This window comes from Colletes latitarsis, chromosome 2 (genome assembly GCF_051014445.1).
Source record: "Colletes latitarsis isolate SP2378_abdomen chromosome 2, iyColLati1, whole genome shotgun sequence".
Taxonomy (NCBI): domain Eukaryota; kingdom Metazoa; phylum Arthropoda; class Insecta; order Hymenoptera; family Colletidae; genus Colletes; species Colletes latitarsis.
This window is the reverse complement of record NC_135135.1, coordinates 8,310,636-8,331,658: the sequence shown is the minus strand read 5'-3', so window position 1 is coordinate 8,331,658 and position 21,023 is coordinate 8,310,636. Positions and strand designations below refer to the sequence as shown.

Here is a 21,023-nt window from a genome sequence, read left to right as displayed (position 1 = left end):
GTAATTTATTTAATTCGACTATCTCTTTCTTCATCTAACGCATCGGACCTCTCTCTCGTACGTGCGATGTGACAAACGTGATCGAGTGACGTAGTGTTTACTATTTACTACTGCAGTCAACGACCTTGCCAAGACCGTAGTAAAAGGTCATTGATCTCGCGACGTAAACAAACGCTTTGGAGCCTTATATCTCCGGAACTAACCACTCGATCGACTTGAAACAAAAATCGTTATATCTCCGGAACTAATTACGCTATTGACTTGAACGAACGCTCATTTTAAAGGGCATTTTATTCTCTATCCAATGAATATAACTACTGTTATAATTTATACTGTCTTCTATATTTATTTTGATATTTACTTTGACGCTATATACCTGAAGAAGTTTCAGCAATTCCTATTGATAATAGGACTGGTGCGCGATAAAACTGGATGATAAATTGTTTATTTAATTGAATTTAAATTTGTATACAGGATGTTTGCATAATTGCTAGCCAGCATTTTATCGTTAATAATAAGTTTACTTCGTAACTAACTACGGTATCGACTTAAAAAAATTAAAAAATATCGACGTAGTTTGTAAATTTTCTGTATGAAGTTAAAGTTCTAGGTATGCACATTTATAGTAAAATTATTGATTATTTAAAAAATTTTCGGCATAAAAAAGAAAGATATCTAACGAATGAACTTCAAAACATAACTTTCTATATATATGCAAAAATTAGAAGTACCTTGCCTCGTAAAAGAGAAAAAGAAAGACTGGTCATTTGATCGGCCTTGGTAGGAATGTGTATACATGAAGTGTCCGGTAGGTTTAGTCTTAACACTTTCATGGAGCCATTTTATAACCGAGCAGAGTACCGAAAAGACACAGAATATTCGAGTAACTAATTCCCTTGCCAGTTAATTAAGTAAACACGTCAAATATAAAATAAGATCTCTATTAATGCATGTATTGTCTCGTTTTAGGAATGTCAGCGGAGGATGAATGGTACAACAAGAGCATCTCCGCTTTAAGAATGAATACAGCTCACCATCCAAATCTCGCTGCCCCGATGCTGCAATATCAAACATAATTGTAAACGTGTATTGGTGGGGTTATTCGAGAACTCCACACAAGTATTTGAATGCGTATCTTCGTTTGGACGACTCAGCATTGCCGAAATTGTGTTGTCGAGGAAAGGGGAGTAAAAAAAAAGTAACAAAAAGAACAATATTTCAAGACACCACCAAGGAGACGTAAAGAAACGGTGAAACGAAAATGGAATTTAACGCGATTCTCGTGGCGTTTTTTCGAGAAACGAGAAATTGAATTTCCGATGGGCACGAAATGCATCGTGCCGACGTTCGAAGTTTTGTCAAAATTATTTGTTTATTAATATTACGATAGGAGGACGACTTCTGGCGAATGAGTTGAAATTAGTGAGACGTTAACTAACATTTCGTCATACTGTTAATGATATTTTGGTAAAGTACTTTGTTAATGTCGCAATATCTCCCATTAAATATACGTATTCGCGCATAATATAGGACTATTAGTGCAAATGTTTATGTAAGCAGATTAAAAATGTTTTATACAGGGTGAGACAAAGAATAATTGCCATGGATTTCGCGGATTTATGTACGCGTCTAGAATGGCGATGATTGAAAAGGTAAGGGGAAAAATTCTTATTGATCTTGAAATTCCCGTGTAGAGTTCTACTCGAGAGAAAGATACAAAGTTTAGAAGGTACCATACCAATCGAATTGTGCAGAGTTGTTTCCGGGGTCAAAGAACTTCTCCACTTTGTTTCTAGTTAATCGATTCTTAATCATCGGGTCGAGAACTGCATCAGGTTTTCTCTCTTCTGAACCAGTGTTTCTCAAACTTCGTTATTACACGAATTGCATAGAGTGGAATTAAATTATTATCTTCCAAATATATTTAAAAACTACTTTTAGAAGGCTGCATTTGGTTCTTATGCAATTTTATACAATTAAAATGTTTTTGTACCTTTTCTACGTTGCTTGTCACAGCAATGGGCAAAAACAATTTTGAAAAAAGAATTATGATTCATCTTAAAATTTGTTTAATACTATTTGATAATAAATTTTTCTGATTGAATAGTATCAAAAAATTCTGTGTACATGGCTTCGAAATAAAACTATCTCGTTGGAATAAAAAAGTTCAGTAAAGCTTCTTTTATTTGTAACAGAAATAAAAAACAATTTCAACTTTTCGACTGATAATACACACTTTTTGTTTGGTGTTTTTAATTAGGCTAAACTACACAAATACATTTTCTATTTTCGTTTGGAAATTTGCAACGCCCTATTAACATAATCTTGGGATTAATAACTGTTTGAAAAACACTGGTTTAAATTGTGTCAGAAACCCAAAATGGTTAAGAATCATTCCCCTAAACTATGCCACGAGTTTAAGCAGTATTGTTCTTTTTGTAGCATAATAATTTCCATCATACCATGATATTCATGGAAAATTCATTTTGATCCTAAAGTACAAGACACATTTCTTCTACGATTTTACGTATTCTACCTAATAAGAGGATGAAAAGTTCAGAAGGAATAATAGTTCACAGACGAACTGTATTCTCATTTTGATGAAATTCATAAACTTTTGACATCAATTACAACACTATTCTTTTAACTGTCGAAAAACGATCGAAATTGGAAAAACCATTTCGTCAAGTTGAAGCAACTGGAAGAGCAACACTTTACTGTTGAGAGTTGAAGACTATAGTTCTGGAAGAAATACGGATTTCATTGCTCAGGATTTTCGACACCTTTGAAAACTCACACACACACAACTAAGCAAGACTTGCAAAGACTATCATCTATTGGTCAGTATTAAATTTAAACTTCTTAATAATTACACTTTGGTTTCTAAACTTTGTAACTCACCCACCTTAGATAAAAGATATACTCTAACGATTATTAAAATTTGATTCGTTCCTACCTTTTCCATTTTGAAAAATACTATTTCACGCACAGCTACTGAACAATCTCTATTCTACGGGACCATTTTCTTGAGCTCCAAACTATAGTTCTGACAGATATCTAAAAACTCCAAGTATTGCAAGAAACTATAAAAATTAGTCCTCACTTAAGGAGAACGCGATCAATGTCTTGTCATTTTTAATAATCACACATTTTATACCCTGGAACAAGTGTGCATAATTTAATTGGACAAAATGTTAACTCTTTAGTTAGCCCCAGAACATGCTTTTCATCCTTCTATCGAGAAGAAAATACAATAATAAAACACATTCGAACGTCTTTTTCACATCTACCAATCTCGATGAGTTTTATTTGTGAAATCCGTGACAAATACTGTTTTATACCCTGTCCAAAGCATAGTAGATTTCACAGTATCTTTGAAATGGAATTTTTTCGTAGTATTTAGCGTTTTAATCTTCGATTATTGTTATAAATTTTGCCGTTATTCGTCGAGGATATACGAGGATACATTTCACCGCATAGCCAACGAATTTTTAAGCATTTCTCGTATCGACGCATCTCGTGGTTTGTTTCAAATTGTTTCTTTTTTTGCGTTATCTTTCGCTGGTAAACAAAATCAGGAATTAAAGGGTTAAAGAGGTGTTTCTTGTTTCACGATATGGTACGCGGTTCGTATACATAATCGATATGCATACGCAACGTGGAACCCGACGCCGCAAACGGTCCGCGCGATCTTTCGTTAGTTTCTTAACAACGATCCAGAACATTTTCGTTAATGGAAGGGAACTGTAAATAAGGGCGAGATACATATACAGTGTACTCAACAGATATTCTAGCATATGCGATTTTTCAATGTCCTTTTAAGAATGTAAGCCATACCTACCCTTAGTGGAATATTAGGCATTGATTTGTGTGCTTATGTTTGCCAGAATTTTAAATAATCGGGAAGGGAGGGTAGATGAGGGTAACTGACGATTCTTGCGTTCGAAATTTGAGGGGCGCCAGGTTTCAAACCCAAAACACGAATTTTCCTTCGCGTCTACGACTCTATCATAGGAACTCTGTCTTTTCGAAATAGGAACGATATACATATATTTCGATGATCTACGTCTTCGAAATGTAAAAAGATCCTCGTGAATTTGACTTAGAAATTTTTTAAACTTCGGTCATATATTTTGAATCTTTCAAAAAATTAATTTCGAAACGCTTTAAGATTCTGCTTTGGCAAAAGACTGTTTAAAAAAAAATAGTTAAGATGTTGATAAAATAAAAAACGATACTAACGACTCGAGAGTTACAGTTTTTGTTTCGTTAAATGTGAAGCTTCTTCAGTTGTATATTATTTTGAAGAACACGTTTCCCTTTTCTCTTATTTAAAAATTACCAAATTGGCAGTTCTACCTGGCGCCTTTCAGTGGTGATATTTGGAGTCTGTCCAATCAACAATCGTCTATATTGGTGTCATTTTTCGATAAGTGTCTAATCCATATATTGATCGAGAATGGAGTTGCAGACGACTGCATTGTTTTCATGTAGTTTCGCTGCGACCTTAATACTAATATCACTCGCGGTGTTCCACGCGAAATGTTCCTAAAAATTTGTAACATATCACATGACACACGAGCACACATGCACTTACACATACACGCGTGTACGGTACAGGAGCGCATGTATGGAGACGTATACACGTGTGTACGGTACAGGAGCGCATGCATGAAACGTATACACTTCCACACACAACCACGTATGTCGGGGGAAAAAGGATTAGGGGGCGTTAAAGATTAAGTGGAAATGCATACCGGGCGACGTAACATAGTTTTAAGCAAGGGTCACGTATTGTACGTATGTGTTGTACATAGCCTAAATAAAAATTACATTTAAAATTACACGCTGTTTGTGAAATATTCCCACTGAAACGACGAAAATAGGTACCGTGTGCAGCGATAATTACAAAATGCAAAAACTTCGTTTGCTGTAAAAAAAAAGCATAGAAATATGAATTATCGTTAAATGGAATAGCTACAGATGTGATCTTTTATACTAATATTTATTATAACTGATCCACGAAACTGATATGACAAGCATCGAAATGAATCTTACATTTAGTCTTTCGATTCTCAGCAAATTATACTAAAGTTAGAATGGATTTGCAACCTCCAATTTCACGATTAATTAATATCTTTGAGTGTAAGTTTAAAAAGAAACTAAATGAAGAGCATCTATTAAAAGATGGTTTATTCTGAACAGTGTCTTTACAGTGAATTTTTATGTTCCTTTTCTACAGCAAACAAAACTTTTGTAAGCTTCCTAGTAAGTCAAGACGTTTAATTTGTTACTTATTTAAACTCCATTACGTGTCTTCATATGCAAAAAAATTAATACAAAAAAAAAATTAAAGAAAAAACGATTTGTTCGTCTCGGGGAATTGAACATTAGTCTACCGCGTGGGAACTCTGATCTGTTGCTACTAAACTAAAATATTAATTCGTAAAAGTTTCGAATACAACTGAATTAAACCGACAATGAATATTCAATTACAAATATCTAACAAATTATTGAATAATAATTTTATTAACAGGGTAACCAAATCTACCATTCTGCAATATTTGACCTAAACCAGTGACCTCAAGGCCGTTCCTTCAACAGTATTGGGTAAAAGGAATGTATTGATCTTGAAGCACATATTATATATTCTATTTATCGTATCTCATGTTTTGGGCACGCAATGCAAAAAAGTTTTTAATTACTGTAATTTATTCTTACTAACTATTTTCATTTACACAGAAATGGTGACACGTTCGAAATGTCATGGAAACTAGGGAATTATTTTGGTGGACTTTCAAACATGGCAGCGTAAGACAAGTCAACCATTTATGTAAGTACATCATTATTATTGATCCATGATGGATTTAAATGATAGCAAAAGGGATATCATAATTTTTAAAAACAACAAAAGGTATATACAGAAGCAGGTTATTGACATTGTCCTTAATGCTCATGCGCAAGAAACATAGCTGTCCCGCCATTTTCGAAACTATCAATATTTTCTAAATTAGTACAATTTTGACGCATGCTGATCTGAAAATGGCATGGATAAAGCGTATGATCGTATGGACCTTTATTTGTTTGTGTAAAGAATTATTTAAAAATTGTTGGTATATTTACAACGAAAGGGAAATTGTTAAAATAACTACGCCATGGATTAGACTACTGTGAGGTAGACATTCAAAGAGACGACATTTCTGCCTTTCATGTTCCGTCCTAAAAACATAGGATCTTGCTTTTTAGTATAAGTCCACGCCTTGCAAACGATTATGGTTGGTGGCGCAGCAAGCGCCACAATGCGACACATAATAATTAAACAATATCAACGTACGTCGAGGTTAAAACTAAAGCTTGGCCGAAGTGTTAGTGAAATAGACTTCGTTGATCTACGTGAAAACGTTTAGAAATAAATAATTTAACAAATCAAACCAAGTATCGTTGTGGTGCATTCAATTCTAGGCAAATGAAGAGATACCATACATATATCTTCAGCATAAATAATATAGTTGACCAGTGTTTCTCAATCTACAATCCACAACGCAATGTGGGAGTTTGTGACTCACAAAAGAAAGAAAGAAGATTTTCTGAAAGCAAAATTGCTACATCTCTTTATTACTTTGTATATTAATGAAAACAAAATTTTATGTATTATATTAGTACAAATCATATTGACGATTTTTAAATATTTCTATATATTACGCAACATTGTACTTTCAAATACAATATGGAGAATTAAAATCTTAAACGTGTATTAAAAATAGCAAAATGAACATAAGAAAAGTCACAGTTTAAATAACTTGAAAGTTTGGAAAAACTAAAATTTGTTGCATAGTTTTATCAACATTGTTGCGTATTTATAACATATCACTCTACTGATTTTTTTCTGATACTCAAAAGTAATTCATTATTAAATATGATTAAATAAATTCCAAAAAAGACCCGTACAAATACGTAATTTCTTTTAAATAGTTTGAGTTAAATTAAAATTGCTTGGATACGAATAATAGTTTTTTAATCGATTGTTTTACAACGTGTTTAAAAAATAATATTTTAATGCATACTCTAGATGAAGTTTGAGATACACTGCTGTGCCGGTGACAGTGTATTTTTAAATATGAAATTCTACGATGAAAACGTTTTTCAACCGGAGTTGAAAGTTGTGTGTTTTATGTGATCATATAATAAATGTATTAAAAATTGCAAAAGTAAACGAGATGCATAGCTTTGGTGTGAGAATAATCACTAAAATTAATGTAAAAATGTTCGCGTTTACGATCGTACGATCGGAGGAGTACTTTAACGGTAGTTTCAGTGACACAGATTCGTGCCATGTGAGAGAAAAGTTACAGAGTCGTGCTATCCCTTCTCCTTCACGGTAAGTTACTAGTTATGGCAGAAATGAAACGCTAGATAGTGAATTTTATACACTATATTATCAATCCAATCAACAGATTGTTATTTATCAACTACATATTACGTTTTAATATATTCGTATGTGCTTAAACAAAATCTGAAAATTATCGTATCAAAAATAATTCTCAAAATACTACGAGTTTCATAAAAATTTTTCAATTAGGTTCTGAATGTATTCTAAAGATTAAATATCGAAAAGGTGCTGATAATTTTTATTCTATAGCATTTACAGAACGTCACGATACGCATTTAATAAATAATTACTCTATTTACAGTGAAATAATATGTATAGTATTGCATTCTACAATGAGCTCAAGTATATGGTGACATTAATTTTTATAAGTCTATGGGAAATTATGTAATTCCACACAGTATTTACTTATGTCACTTTACTGTTAACGACATAGAGAAATAAAACTATAGTTACGCAACGGCAGATATATGTAATTCCTAGTTAAGTCCTACTGCTAGTAATTTCTAGTGGAACCTTTTCCTGGTGGAGGCGTTGGCGCTCCAGTAGAATTCCCTAGGACGCCATTACGAAACACCTTGGTGAGAAAATCACCACTTTAGAGGCAAATATCTACACGTTTTATTTTTTTTTATGTATACAGGGTGTTCGGCCACCCCTGGGAAAAATTTTAATGGGGGATTTTAGAGGACAAAATAAGACGAAAATCAAGAATACCAATTTGTTGATGGATGCTCCGTTAAAAAGTTATTAACAATTAAATTCAAAAATTTCAAATCGTTCTGGAAAAATTATTTTTGGTTGCAGGGGTCAATTATAAGTATTTTTGGTGAATAGACATATCCCTGAAATCCTACCCACTTTCGAGAAAAAAAATCGGGTAAGTTGAAATTTTTTGGCAGAAAAAAAAATTTTTCAAATCGTTTTAAAAAAATATTTTTCGTTTGCAAGAATCAATAATAATCATTTTTGGTCATTACACATACCCCCGAAATCCTACGCATTTTCGAGAAAAAAATTCCTTACCGAAAATCTAATTTCAGGCCAGAAATCGTTCACCGAATTTTCATGCGAATCTTTAAAACATCATAACTTCTGAACGGATTGGACGATTTTAATGTTTAAAAAAGCAAATTACGTGTATTTTGGTGGAGAATATGTAGAAATTATAAAAATATTGGAAAGGTTGGTCCTTGACCCCGCAAAATGAGAAAAACCCCATAAAAATGGTCGAATTTTCAAACAGCCATAACTCCTGCAATAGTGAATATATTTCAATGAAACTTTTTTCTGAAGTAGTGCTCATGGGTATCTACAAAAAAGTATTAGACAACTTTTCTGTAAGGCGTCAAACAAAATTATTAAAAATCAAAAACGAATTTTTAAGAAAAATCGACAGGGGGTAGGTGCCTAAATTTTTCGACGAAAAAAAAAAATTTCAAATCGTTCTAAAAAAAATATTTTTAGCTGTAGGGGTCAATTACAATCATTTTTGGTGAAGAATCATATCGCCGAAATCCTACTCATTTCCTAGAAAAAAATTCGAGAAGGTGTGAAATTTTTCGACAAAATTAAAAAATTTCAAATCGTTCTGGAAAAATTATTTTCGGTTGCGGGGGTCAATTATAATAATTTTTTATGAATAGACCTACCCCCGAAATCCTACTCACTTTCTAGAAAAAAATTCAGTAAGGGCGGAACTTTAAACGTTAATAACTTTTTAACGAAATCTCCATCAACAAATTAGTATTCTTGATTTTCATCGTATTTTGGCCTCTAGAATCTCCCATTAAAATTTTTCCCAGGGGTGGCCGAACACCCTGTATATTTAAGCTTGTAATAATATTTAATAATTTCTAATTTTCTTTCGTTAGATTTCATTGTCTATTTTCTTTGTAAATAGATTGCAAATTCAAAAATTGAACCATGACTTATTAAATGTGTATCATTATGATTTGAAAAAGAATTCGGTACTAATCTAGATACAAGTATTACAAAATAAAAACTGTCGTCTGCTCTTTAATATTTCCACTCCTCTACAGAATACAAATATAATAAACTTTTATGAAATTATATTATTTTATGAAGTAATTCTGATACATTATTTTGCACATAGATATATGAAAAATGTTCTTTTGAGCTTTATATAACATTCTTTTCTTATTTTTCTTCATAGATGAAGTCTTGCTATTCGCAGAGAAAAACTCAAGATATCTTGTATAATAATATTCATATATTACAATGCAATCGTACGTATTTAATGAATAACAATCCCTTTATTGGATGATACCATATTACAGCTTCGATAAAACGTAGTTTACGATCGAATTAACAAATTTTATTTATTATTCGCGAATAAAATTTGTCCAACTCCGATCATCGATCGTCATGAGAGTATTGTTAATTGATTGGCGAAGGTCTTTCGATGAAATTGAGATCAAATACGACAGTATGCGGATTATTTTGACTTATATGTTAGAAATCAATCTTGATCCGGCACAGTTTCGAGTTTTTCTATTAATTATTAAAGATTCTATTTATTGGACAAGGAAACTTTTAATCTTTCCCGTAATCTACATTCTTTTAAACCAATCACTTAACAAATGTAAGAGTCACTTCTACGTTTTATCGAAGCACTGTATAAAGTTTAAAAACGAGATCTAGCGATTAAAGTTTGTCGAGAGGGAGAAGAGGATGCATTTGGCGTGTGATATCCCCCTGGAACCGTAGAAATTCACGAACACGCGTGTGCACGCGTGTGTGATGGTGAATTATGTGGCTTTTTATACTGTACTGGCTAGAATTTAAATAGCCACCGCTCCAGGAGCTGGATCCACCACAGATCGCAAAATGGTAAATCACTTTTCAATTTCTTTTTGTACGTTTCGGTCTGTTCAATAATAACCTGTAGCTATTTTAAACTTACATGTTACAAAATCATTTACAATGGAAGATAGCTAACATTTGTCAAAATATAAATAGCAAATCTATTGTATCATTGAACATTTCTATTTTTCACAGTACACTTTGAACAAATGTCAACGTATACTCAACGCATTAACCTGCCTTATAATAAACATAGAATTACGTATGCGTCTAAATATTATATTATTTAAAAAATCTGAACATGTAACGAGATAGGAAAATATCTACTTAGGTTTGCAAAATTGCACGTAGGAGATTTGTAATCATAGTTACGTGTAATAAATGGTCCGTGACACCATTGTCGAAGATTCTTGGATACTAGAGCCTAGGTCGTTTCAACAATTAGCTGCAGTAGTCCGATTTCCAAGAATTCCGGAAAAAATATACGCTGGTGGGAAAGCCAGAAACTTTCCCTCTGCATAGTGACACACCCATGGATACAAATATGCCAACCATGGTCGATTGCATTCACCACCACTGTGTAAAAAACGCCAATAGGAGCCTCTTACTGTTAATAACGTCACGCACAACACGCCCCGACTGAACGCGTTGTGTTCATCGTTATTGTTTAAACATATTTAGTTCTGTTGAAACACGTGTGAATCACATCACACAACGTGTCTTCTGCGCACGAAAAAGCCATTGACAGTGTCCTTGAGACATTCATTTATCGCGAGATCTGCAGCGTTTAGTGAGCTAACCGACTATCAATTGAATCTCGTCTGGAACAGATTCATCCCACTATTTTAATTCGCAATCATTCAATTCGAATAAATTAATGCCTTGAAAACTGATACGTAGTCAGAATTAAATTTTCAGAAACTATTAAGCCCTGCAACAAACACCAGGGGCAGTGTTTTAATTATTCAGCTGCCTAATTTGAATAAACTGATGCCTCAGAAAGTAATAGCTACGTCTGAAGGATATTTTACCCCCGAATCTTTAAAAATTACTAGGTATGGAAGCTTTAACAATAGAACCAGGATTGGAACAGTGACAATGGACGAAGAACAGTTCAGTAATTCACTCTTTAATTGCCTAATTGACGAGACATCGAATACGAAACGAGAGTTTGAAAATTAATTTATGGCAATATTTGATTGTTTTTGTTAGCTTTGTACTGCAGTGCCCCAAGCAAGTGTTTATTTTGTTTACTGATTGATCCAGTCCTGAGAAAAATACATTCATTATTTCAATTGTTCAGCTACCAAGAACCAAAGAAAAGAATCCTTATCTATTTTAGTGCGTCATTCGACCTTCCTGTTGTTGAAAACTGCAATATTGGCTAATCGTTAGGTTTTTAACTAAAAAATACAAAAAGATAAGATAAATCACTATACACCTGGTAATTAGTAGCTGCGAAATTCAATGAATTTGTAGTATTCTTTTCTTGCATAGTTCCTTTTATTATGTCGTAACAGTACAATGCGCATTTCTGAAAAAACAGTTATTCACGGATGCGTAAAGAAAGAAACTTGTGACTGGTTTTTCTGTAACCTTCTACATAGCATGAACGTCGAATTAGGCAAGGTGAGCGAGACTTGCAATGCGGAACATCTCAGCCACTGATTCACTGTTACAGTCAATTCACCGCCTCATTAATACGATTTAGTGTACAAAGCGTTTTATTAGAACATGTGGTGCCTACTTCTTGGACGAGGGGGCATCAAATAATGCAAGAAGTTCGTATAAACATTTGCTCCGGGTAACTTTGTCCCCAAGTTATATTTTTATGGTTCGACAATTCTCAATCAGAAATTGAGCCTAATAAACTATGTATGTAAACTATGTATAATTATACAGGATATTTTTTAAAAAGCCATTCAGAATTTATATGGAAGATAGCAAAGTTGAGTAAAAATTATTTCGAATATAGTTTATGTTATTCGTGATCTTCCATTTATTTTTCAAAGTAACCCTTGTTCCTGACTAGTGTTTTGTTACTGTCTTTTAATACTAATCGATATTATTGACGGTAGAGTTGGACAGACTTTATTCACAAATAACGAATATTAGAATTATTCGTAAACCAACCTTACGTTTTATTTGTCAATTAAAATCTATTGACATATTTTTTTAAATCGATATCATTCAAGCTAATTTATTTACGAATCTGAACATTTGTTATTCAAGAATAAAATTTACTGAGGAATGAAATTCGATGCTGTGGCAATTAAACAAATAAACATCGATTGTGTCGCGAAAAAGATATACTAACAAGAAAGATATACTATTTCTTATTAAACCTGTGTGAAATGATAACAAGAATATCACATTACCTATAAGTTAGTGATATGAATGAGAAATTGATCCAAAACCAACTTGGATCGAGTAACAGGAACATTTTTTTAAAACGACTCGCTCGTACACATTGCGTGTTGCAACAGTAAAGTTGCATTTTTCCACAACTGCATTGTTCTGTGAAATGTCGCAACATCCAGCATGCTCGACGAACCGTTCTCCAACGGACGATTACCTTTTCCGCCATTTAGGACTGTTTGAAAGAAACGTTGGGGAAAACTACTGACGCTAATTTCGATCAAATTTGAATTTTTCGAATGTACCGTGTAAAGCATTTCGATCTACAATCGATAATTTTAGTTCCGTACAAGTCTTCTTTATAAAATCTTTTTTATACGCACCAATTTTCTCAGAATGATATTACTCTTTCTCTTCTTTTCATTTAAAAATCATTGACGGAAGTAGACGTTACCACTTAGTTTATTTATAATTATATGTTTTATTAATCTCATTTGAAAACCAAAGATACTGCCACTTTTAAGTCCTGTATTATTTTATTACACTTAATATCAACACAAAAGTATTACATCTCTTCTTTTCATTTAAAAAATCATTGACGGAAGTAGACGTTACCACTTAGTTTATTTATAATTATATGTTTTATTAATCTCATTTGAAAACCAAAGATACTACCACTTTTAAGTCCTCTATTATTTTATTACACTTAATATCAACACAAAAGTATTACATTTAATAGAATTAAATTGACCTCGAAACGACCTACAAACCGAAATTTAGAATACCATTTGTATCCAATCGAATTCCACATTGGAAGCTAAAATCAGTAATTTAGGTGTTACTTAAACTTTAGCACGCACATCCGCTATAAGACATTTTATATCATGCACGACAATGACTTTGTACAGCTTATGTAAGCCGTTCGAATGTGTTGGAAAATAGGATTCACAGTCGAGATTAGGTTGGTAATTGATGCAGTTGCTTTTTACCAGATCAGGATAGTACTGATTGTGTCACGTCATCCTTCGAAACGCGTTAAAAACATCGATTTCCATTTGTATTGTTCCGTTTTCCACGAGCGTACAGAGTAAATTAGTTTGTCGATCAAATATAATTCACAAAGCACTTCGTAATGGAATCGGAAAGGGGGCCATTCTTCATGAACGAATAAATCTTAAATGCAGAATACGGACTTGTTAGACGAGCATTTTTCACGCTATGTTCCTGTTACATTTTTCTACAATGTTTGAAAAAATATATTAATCGTTCTGCGACTAAATGTTATCTTAGAGATTATTATCATGTCGTAAAGGATAACAGTTTAAACTACCAAATTTTTCAGCACTTTGTTTTTTTGTTTCTTAAATATTTAAATCTATGTGCATATTTGTCTGTTTTTCCTCTGTTTAATTTTGGAAAGATAAACTTAGTGTTGTCTAGGAAAAGTTTTGTAGAAAAGTGCCAGAGTTGGGAAATTTTATTCTTTCCTTTTAAAGTATCCTATGTGTACCATACTCTTTGCAAATAGAAATAATATTAATAGATGTTATCACTGGTATGTTATTAAAATAAATCCTTGCAGTACCTCTTAATAGAAAATGAAGAAATTTTATTAAAGAAATATAATTTTGGCTTTTTATATTTTTCTACATTTTTACATTCTCAAGTAAAATTCTTTTTTTCCCACAAATTCATATATTATTCATGCATGCATTATCAACCATGCAGATAAATCAAATTTTGTTAATAATCTAAAATCAGCAACGTCTTTTCTTCCTCTTAAAAAACGAGATTCTTGGCACTTGCATTGTTTTCTTCGCTTCTTTCCAACAATTGCATTTACACGATTGAAATAAATTTTCTATTAACGTAATTGCATCAATGACCAATTCTAATTGTTGCCATGCTTGGCAAGGGAACTCCAATAATGAATACTTAATCTAGAGATGAAACAGAAATAAATCGAAAGTAAGAGGTTTCATAAAGCCACATAAAACGCAAATTCGTTCAAAGAACTTAATTTAATTGTCTCCAAACATCAGTCACTAAAGTATGTGCAACTTGACATTGATAGCTAGAAAGGAATGTGGTACACTAACAACGTACAAGCGTCGAGAATTGAAAAGAGCTATCTATTAACATTGTAGATTGGAGACTATGGTCGATTAAGGACTTTCCCACAATCCCATGCATTATCGAGTCACGCTCCAGCAAGGAAGATAATGCAGTGTTTATGGCGTATGCGTAACATTTTGTGGTGCACGTGATACTTCCGTGGTGTGTGTCTGTCGTATGTATGCATCGATGTGTATGTGCTATATGTTTCATACGATACGTACAGTGTCGAATTTTCGACTCAATGCCAACAATAAAAACAATACAATACTCTCACATATTCTCGAGCTTCATTTTATATATTTCATAATTATAAATATAATCTCTAGTCCCTTTTACTAAAGAATTGAAAAACCTATTTCTCAATGTAATACAATGTCAATATGTACATATGTGCATTGTAGTTATCTCGACCTACGTATTTTTACGACTAAATTACGACCGCAAAGTTGGGCAAATTTTATGTACTAATAAAAAATGAAAATTGTAGCTTCATTCGTTTGGATATTTAACACATTCGCTGTCAGATTAATACTGCATAATATTCTGCAAGATTAAAACTTTGATTTTAGCCATTGTAAACTACGTAATCTAAAATTTGTTTCAGAATTTATTTCCTAAAATTCACGAATCTTATATAAATTTATTTTTCTCAATATCTCGACTTGGGAATTAATTTTTCTAATTCCATAGTAGGAAATCCTGTCACCCATCCGTGGGTGACGTGGCAATCAAAGTATTAAAAAATCAATTTACATTATATTATAATTAATTATATCACTAGTGAAAGCCCAACTCTGTTAGATGAAATGTTTTATAGACAAAGCTGTAATATGGGTCACTAATGACCCATTTTTGCAGGTACGATGGACTGTAAAAAAGAATCCTTCAGTTTTGAAGCTGACTTTTGTGTAATTTATATTATATTATAATTAATTATATTACTAGTGAAATCTGCTAAATGAATTGTTTTATAGGCAAAGGTAGAATATGGGTTACTAATGACCCATCTTTATAGGTACAATGGACTGTAAAAAAGAATCTTCCAGTTTCGATGCTGCCTTTTGTGTAATTTACATTATATTATAATTAATTATATCACTAGTGAAATTTGCCCAAATCTGGCAGATGAGTTGTTTTATGGACAAAAATAGAATATGGGTTACTAATGACTCATCTTTATAGGTACAATGGACTGTAAAAAGGGATCTTCCAGTTTCGATACTACCATTTGTGTAATTTATATTATATTATAATTAATTATATCACTAGTGAAAGCCCAACTCTGTTAGATGAAATGTTTTATAGACAAAGCTGTAATATGGGTCACTAATGACCCATTTTTGCAGGTACGATGGACTGTAAAAAAGAATCTTCCAGTGTCGACACTGAGTTTCGTGTCGGTACGTCGGGTCGCGCACGAGATTAACCAATCAGGCGGTTGAGTTTAAACAGCCTTAATCCCGCGAGGAGTGGGGGAAGTCGAATTATACCCGGGGCATCACAATGCGCGCTTCCCGCGTCGCTCAGTGTGCGTTGAGTCGTCACCGCGGTTGGATGGGAGGTTGCGGTTGGTGAGAAGTAGGCGCGCGCGCAAAACAACGAAAAGAGGAGGAGAGAGAGAAAGAGTCGGCTTTCGGTCAATAGTGTGTTGTGAGACGAGCACGTGTGCGTGCGCGCTTGCTTCGAGTGCTCTAGAAAACGTGCCGAACGTCCGGGAGGATATTGGCTAACAAAATTATTTTTACACGGATAACGTCTTCCTTTCAAATTTTCACACGACTTTCCAACCAGTTTACACCTTGTGGCTTGCATCTTGGAAAATTTCTTATGCATTGCGCGTCGCCTTACTGGATTACAAAATTCGTAAGTGTCTCTCTATATTCCCTCCTATCGCTTGGTGCCCTAGACATCCATCGTTATTAAAATTAATTAATTCATCTATTCGTTGATTTCGAAGAGTTTGTATTTTTAAATTTTCAGTATATCTGCCTCCTTTCCTTTCGTCTGGAAAAATTATTGTATTGAACACAGTCGTTTGCTGTTTCGAATATATTGTCGTTAGGTTACGACGATCGGCATATGTTATGTTTGTATAACGGTTAGATCTCGGTGATCAAATTTAATTTTTCTAGATTATAAAAATATTTTCTAAATTATAAAATTTATTAGTACCACAGGTTTTATGAAATGTTTTATTGTTGAGCTAGTTTTTCTCTCGCCAGTTGGATAATGCGTAAAAGAAATTAAAGTTCGTTGGGTTCGCTCGTTATAGAAACGTAAAATTTCACAAGGTACACGGGAATGTTTTGTTGATGTTGTTTGACATTCGGAACTTTCGAAATAGTCTAGATGCTCAGACTTCTTAAGCCCATTTAATTACCAGAGATTTCCTAACACTCTGGGAACAGGTTTCGAGCATGTAATCGAAACAAGCCCGTAGTTTTAAACTTCTGAAAACATATATAATATATAATTACTATAATTTAGTTAAAAATTCTATATTAAATAATTACTATAAGTTCTTTAAATCATTGTTATTTTTTCGTTATCTTTTCTGAGAACTTAAATTTTATGTTCTTGAAATTTTTACACGAAACAATAATGTTTAAATTTATTTTATGAATATTATGTTTGTTTATCGTGTGATAAACTGCGTTGTCACGTGGCATGAGTCGCCTGATGGCCAGAGATGGGCAGCAGTTTGTTCGTGCGACAGATAATCAATAAAATCAATGTATAGGAATTTATTTGTGTCATTTATTGGATCGAACGATTAAACGTTTATTTGTTCGTTAAGAAATACTTAGCCCCACGCGTACAGTTACAAAATCGAGCGTATACTTATGTTGGTAATGAAAAATTAATTTTTACACACATATTTAAATACATTATTCATTCACAAAGAAAACCTTCAAATAAAATTAACTATTTGATTTTGTTTAATAGTACACTTATTTTCAATGATAATTAGTAAATTCTTTATAGTATACGGTGAACAATTATAATAATTTTTATTCATAATTTCAAAGCCCTCAGTTGTGTTAATGTCTATTTAATGATAATGATGGTCACTAAAATATGAATTTTGTATTAGTTTAGAGAGATATGTCCTTTACGTTTTTTTTATTATAAATTGCGTGTAGAATATATAGTCAAAAACCACTTACAAAACAGTTCATTTTCAGCTCGATATACATAACAGAATGTACTGCTGAATCTATGAAGTCATTGTATCGTCAATGTGTCGTAATCGTGTGAGAACTGTTACATATTATGTTCGTTCACTAGTTCTAGTATGGCATTTTGTATTCCGATGTAAGTCGGATAACTATACACCTTTAGAATTTTTAAATCACAATTTTCACCACAAGAAACCCACTGGAGAACATTCGAACAAAAAGTATGCATATATGAAAGTATCACCTGAAAGTTGCGTTTGTTTACTATTTTTTGACGCGCGATACATTAAAATATTTTTAATCGTTCAAAAGTTATGAATTTATTTTGATTTTTATCGAATGGTATTCTTTGACCTTTCATAGACGTAGAAAATCATCAAGTAGATCTATTAATAGTCAAAATTATTAATTAATAAGAGTTGGGGGACAATTTATCGATTTATCGATCTGTTGTAAGACACGAACTCGAACCTTTAATACAATTTGAGTAGAACATCTTCATTTATTTATGTTTAAATAATTTCTATTCAAAGAATTTTCAAAAATGAAAAATTTTCGATATGGCACAATAAGGAAAATTCTGTAAAAATTCACTGAAATACATTCAAGTATGTAGTTTAAGCGTATAAAATTTGTATGTTCAAAAAAAGAGATCTTTTTTATTCCCAATTATCTCACAGTTATTACACAACCGTGTCAAAATGGAATTTAGTGCAATACAAACGTAAAAAAACAATCGGTTCTTAGATAAGCTAGTCCCATCGATGACAAGATAATTACAGAAAATTGGAGATAGTGACAGCTGTCACACAAAATATTGAAAGGCACTTTCTACGATTTACAGGGTTTGTGTTCTATTACATAATATCAAAGCTGCAATTTCTTTTTTTTAACGAGAAAGTATAAAGATTAAGTTACGTAATCTTATTTAAAAATATCCTATTATTAATCCTTGGAAACTAGAAACGTAATGTCTGTCATCAACTATCGCTCCAGTCATCGGGAAATTATATTTAAACACATATTGGTAACGGTGAGATTACGTAACTCAAACAATGAAATCTATTATTAACTCCCTTTATTTAATCTAATTGCGAGGTTATTAGGGATGTTGGTTCGATTTTTGTCGATTAGATTAATTTCATGAATGAACATCAGTAGGTTATGGATCTTGTTAGTCACGTATTTAAAGGGGGGGAGTTCCAGTTTATTAATAATTGCACCTTGAACAGTTCAAGATTAGGTGGTCCCTTGTGATCGAATTTTTACGTATCGAAGTGGATTCTTTTGATAACAGACTTTTGGTTAATGTCCCACCAGTGCCCTAATTCTTATACGAGTTTTGGTGGCTTGTTCTTTTCTATAATAGTTCGAGATATCGCTTTTACATTCGTTAGAAAAGGACTAGCGTAGATTTCTTATCTGTGGAGAGGCTGGATTTTTCCATTCTATTTCCCACTGGCACATCACTTTGGTTCTAATTGAATTAATTAAACAGTCTTTGGCGGGAAATCTGCGATGGTTAATCCATACAAATATTATTAGGATCCATACAAATATTACTCTGTATCCATTTTAGATTATTTCACGATGCATTTCCTGAGTTTGAAGAAGAAGTTTGTGAGAGTTTTCGTAATTTTAAAGACACGGTCGATGATAGTTTTATTGTGAAAATTGATGAATTCGATCGATTCCTCGCCATTTCCTTAAACATTGGAATATGTTTCGACACGATGCGTGCTAGATCATGTGGCTAAAAGTACAAGAACAGATTTAGACTAGAAATTTCATAGACTACGACGATAAGGAACTTCGAAATAACGAACTCGTTTGCCAGACTTTCTCCATCAGACAGCTTTCTGTGAAATGATTAAAAGATTTATCAGAAGCGATCTACCAGCTATTTATTACCCCAGATAATAAGAAGGACGCGTGTGGCTCTATTACAACACGCGTCAACGGAACACGCTACACTCCTAATTTTGAAACTTGAATATTGCTTAGGGTTGCCGTGAAGAACATCTTCTGATATTGGGTGGGTGGATACAAGTACATTGTTGTTGGTTCTTCCGTATTTTCAAGCGTTAAGCAACACTGGAAAATTAACAGAGACGAATACTTTCATATTATTTTAATTCAAGATAATAATTGTGTGAAAACAAAATAATATAATTCGTGTTTAATATTTTACGAAAGGTTAACCAAATTATTCTTAATGCCTTTGTCACACAATGTGCACGTTAAATAAATTTATAATAAAATAAGGAAGATTAGATTTAGTTAAAGATTAACTTATAAAGAATAAGATTTTGGGAATTCCCTCACATTTAGAATGTTTGAATCCCTATGTTGTTACAAGTGTTGTAAAATGATGAGAGCTCGAAAATACTATCGAATATTCCTGTTCTTTACAGTAAAATTTGAAGAAGTGATATTTCTATTATAGATACGGAAAACAATCAAGGAGTTAATGTTTTGTGTCGTTTTCACATCGTTATGTCTCGATTGTGTGGCACGCTTATGGCTGCACGATGGCGTTTTACGTTGGAGTACTGGTCGGCCGTAGGGGAATCCCCAAGAAAGGCTCGCCAGTCGGTTGCGGTGAATTCCCGTGCTTGTGTATTACTATCGAAAAGTTACGTTAGTTAAGAAACAGTTTTACAAAATATCTCTTCTTCGCTACCTTTATAATTTCGCTGTATGGTTTATTAGACCTGAATAAAATACATTTTACCATAATTTGAATTAATAAAAAATGAATTAGTCGAATTTTACAAAAATCTATGTCCCAATTTGCTATTAGACAGACTTAATCTTATCAGCTAATCAGAAGTGCTACGAAAACAATAGACCGTAAAGCAAGATGGAATCTAACGATTTAATATTTAATGGTGCATGTCAGAGATTCGAGCCTTCGTCTAACCCTAACCCAAACCAATAATAACCATAATCCATCCAAAGGAATTATATGGTAACTCATATTGATCATTAGGGAACGTAAACAAATATAGAAATTTAAAAAATTAGAAGAGATAATCATAATCAGATCTTGACATAGAAATATGGAACTTAAATATGAAGTTTAGTTGAAATGCATTCAAAATTCTCTTGCTTGGCAGTATTGCAAAATGACGTCATATAATATAATTATCGTT

At 32.7% G+C, this 21,023-nt stretch overlaps 2 protein-coding genes across 9 annotated transcripts in view; both read left to right on the top strand.

Moving 5' to 3' along the window:
- The window catches only part of LOC143351503 (homeobox protein unc-42), a 34,398-nt gene extending 29,618 nt beyond the window's left edge, over positions 1–4,780 (top strand). Inside the window, exons 6-7 of one of the 2 annotated variants that reach the window (XR_013081753.1) lie at positions 970–1,621; positions 1,730–4,780. Coding sequence is in view for 1 of the 2 variants with exons in the window: in XM_076783052.1 (XP_076639167.1) it covers positions 970–1,076 (107 nt within the window). In the remaining variant the exon portion in view is untranslated. Of the gene's footprint in view, positions 1–969 lie in introns of both variants that reach the window. The other variant, XM_076783052.1, reaches the window with a different exon arrangement.
- A 5,301-nt stretch (positions 4,781–10,081) lies between these two features.
- Positions 10,082–21,023, top strand: part of LOC143348719 (sphingomyelin phosphodiesterase) — a 39,237-nt gene continuing 28,295 nt past the window's right edge. For 5 of the 7 annotated variants that reach the window (XR_013080817.1, XR_013080818.1, XM_076779332.1 and 2 more), the window contains exon 1: positions 16,218–16,552. The gene's annotated coding sequence lies outside the window, so the exon portion shown is untranslated. Of the gene's footprint in view, positions 10,241–16,217; positions 16,553–21,023 lie in introns of those variants that run through there. The other 2 variants (XM_076779304.1, XM_076779313.1) reach the window with 2 other exon arrangements.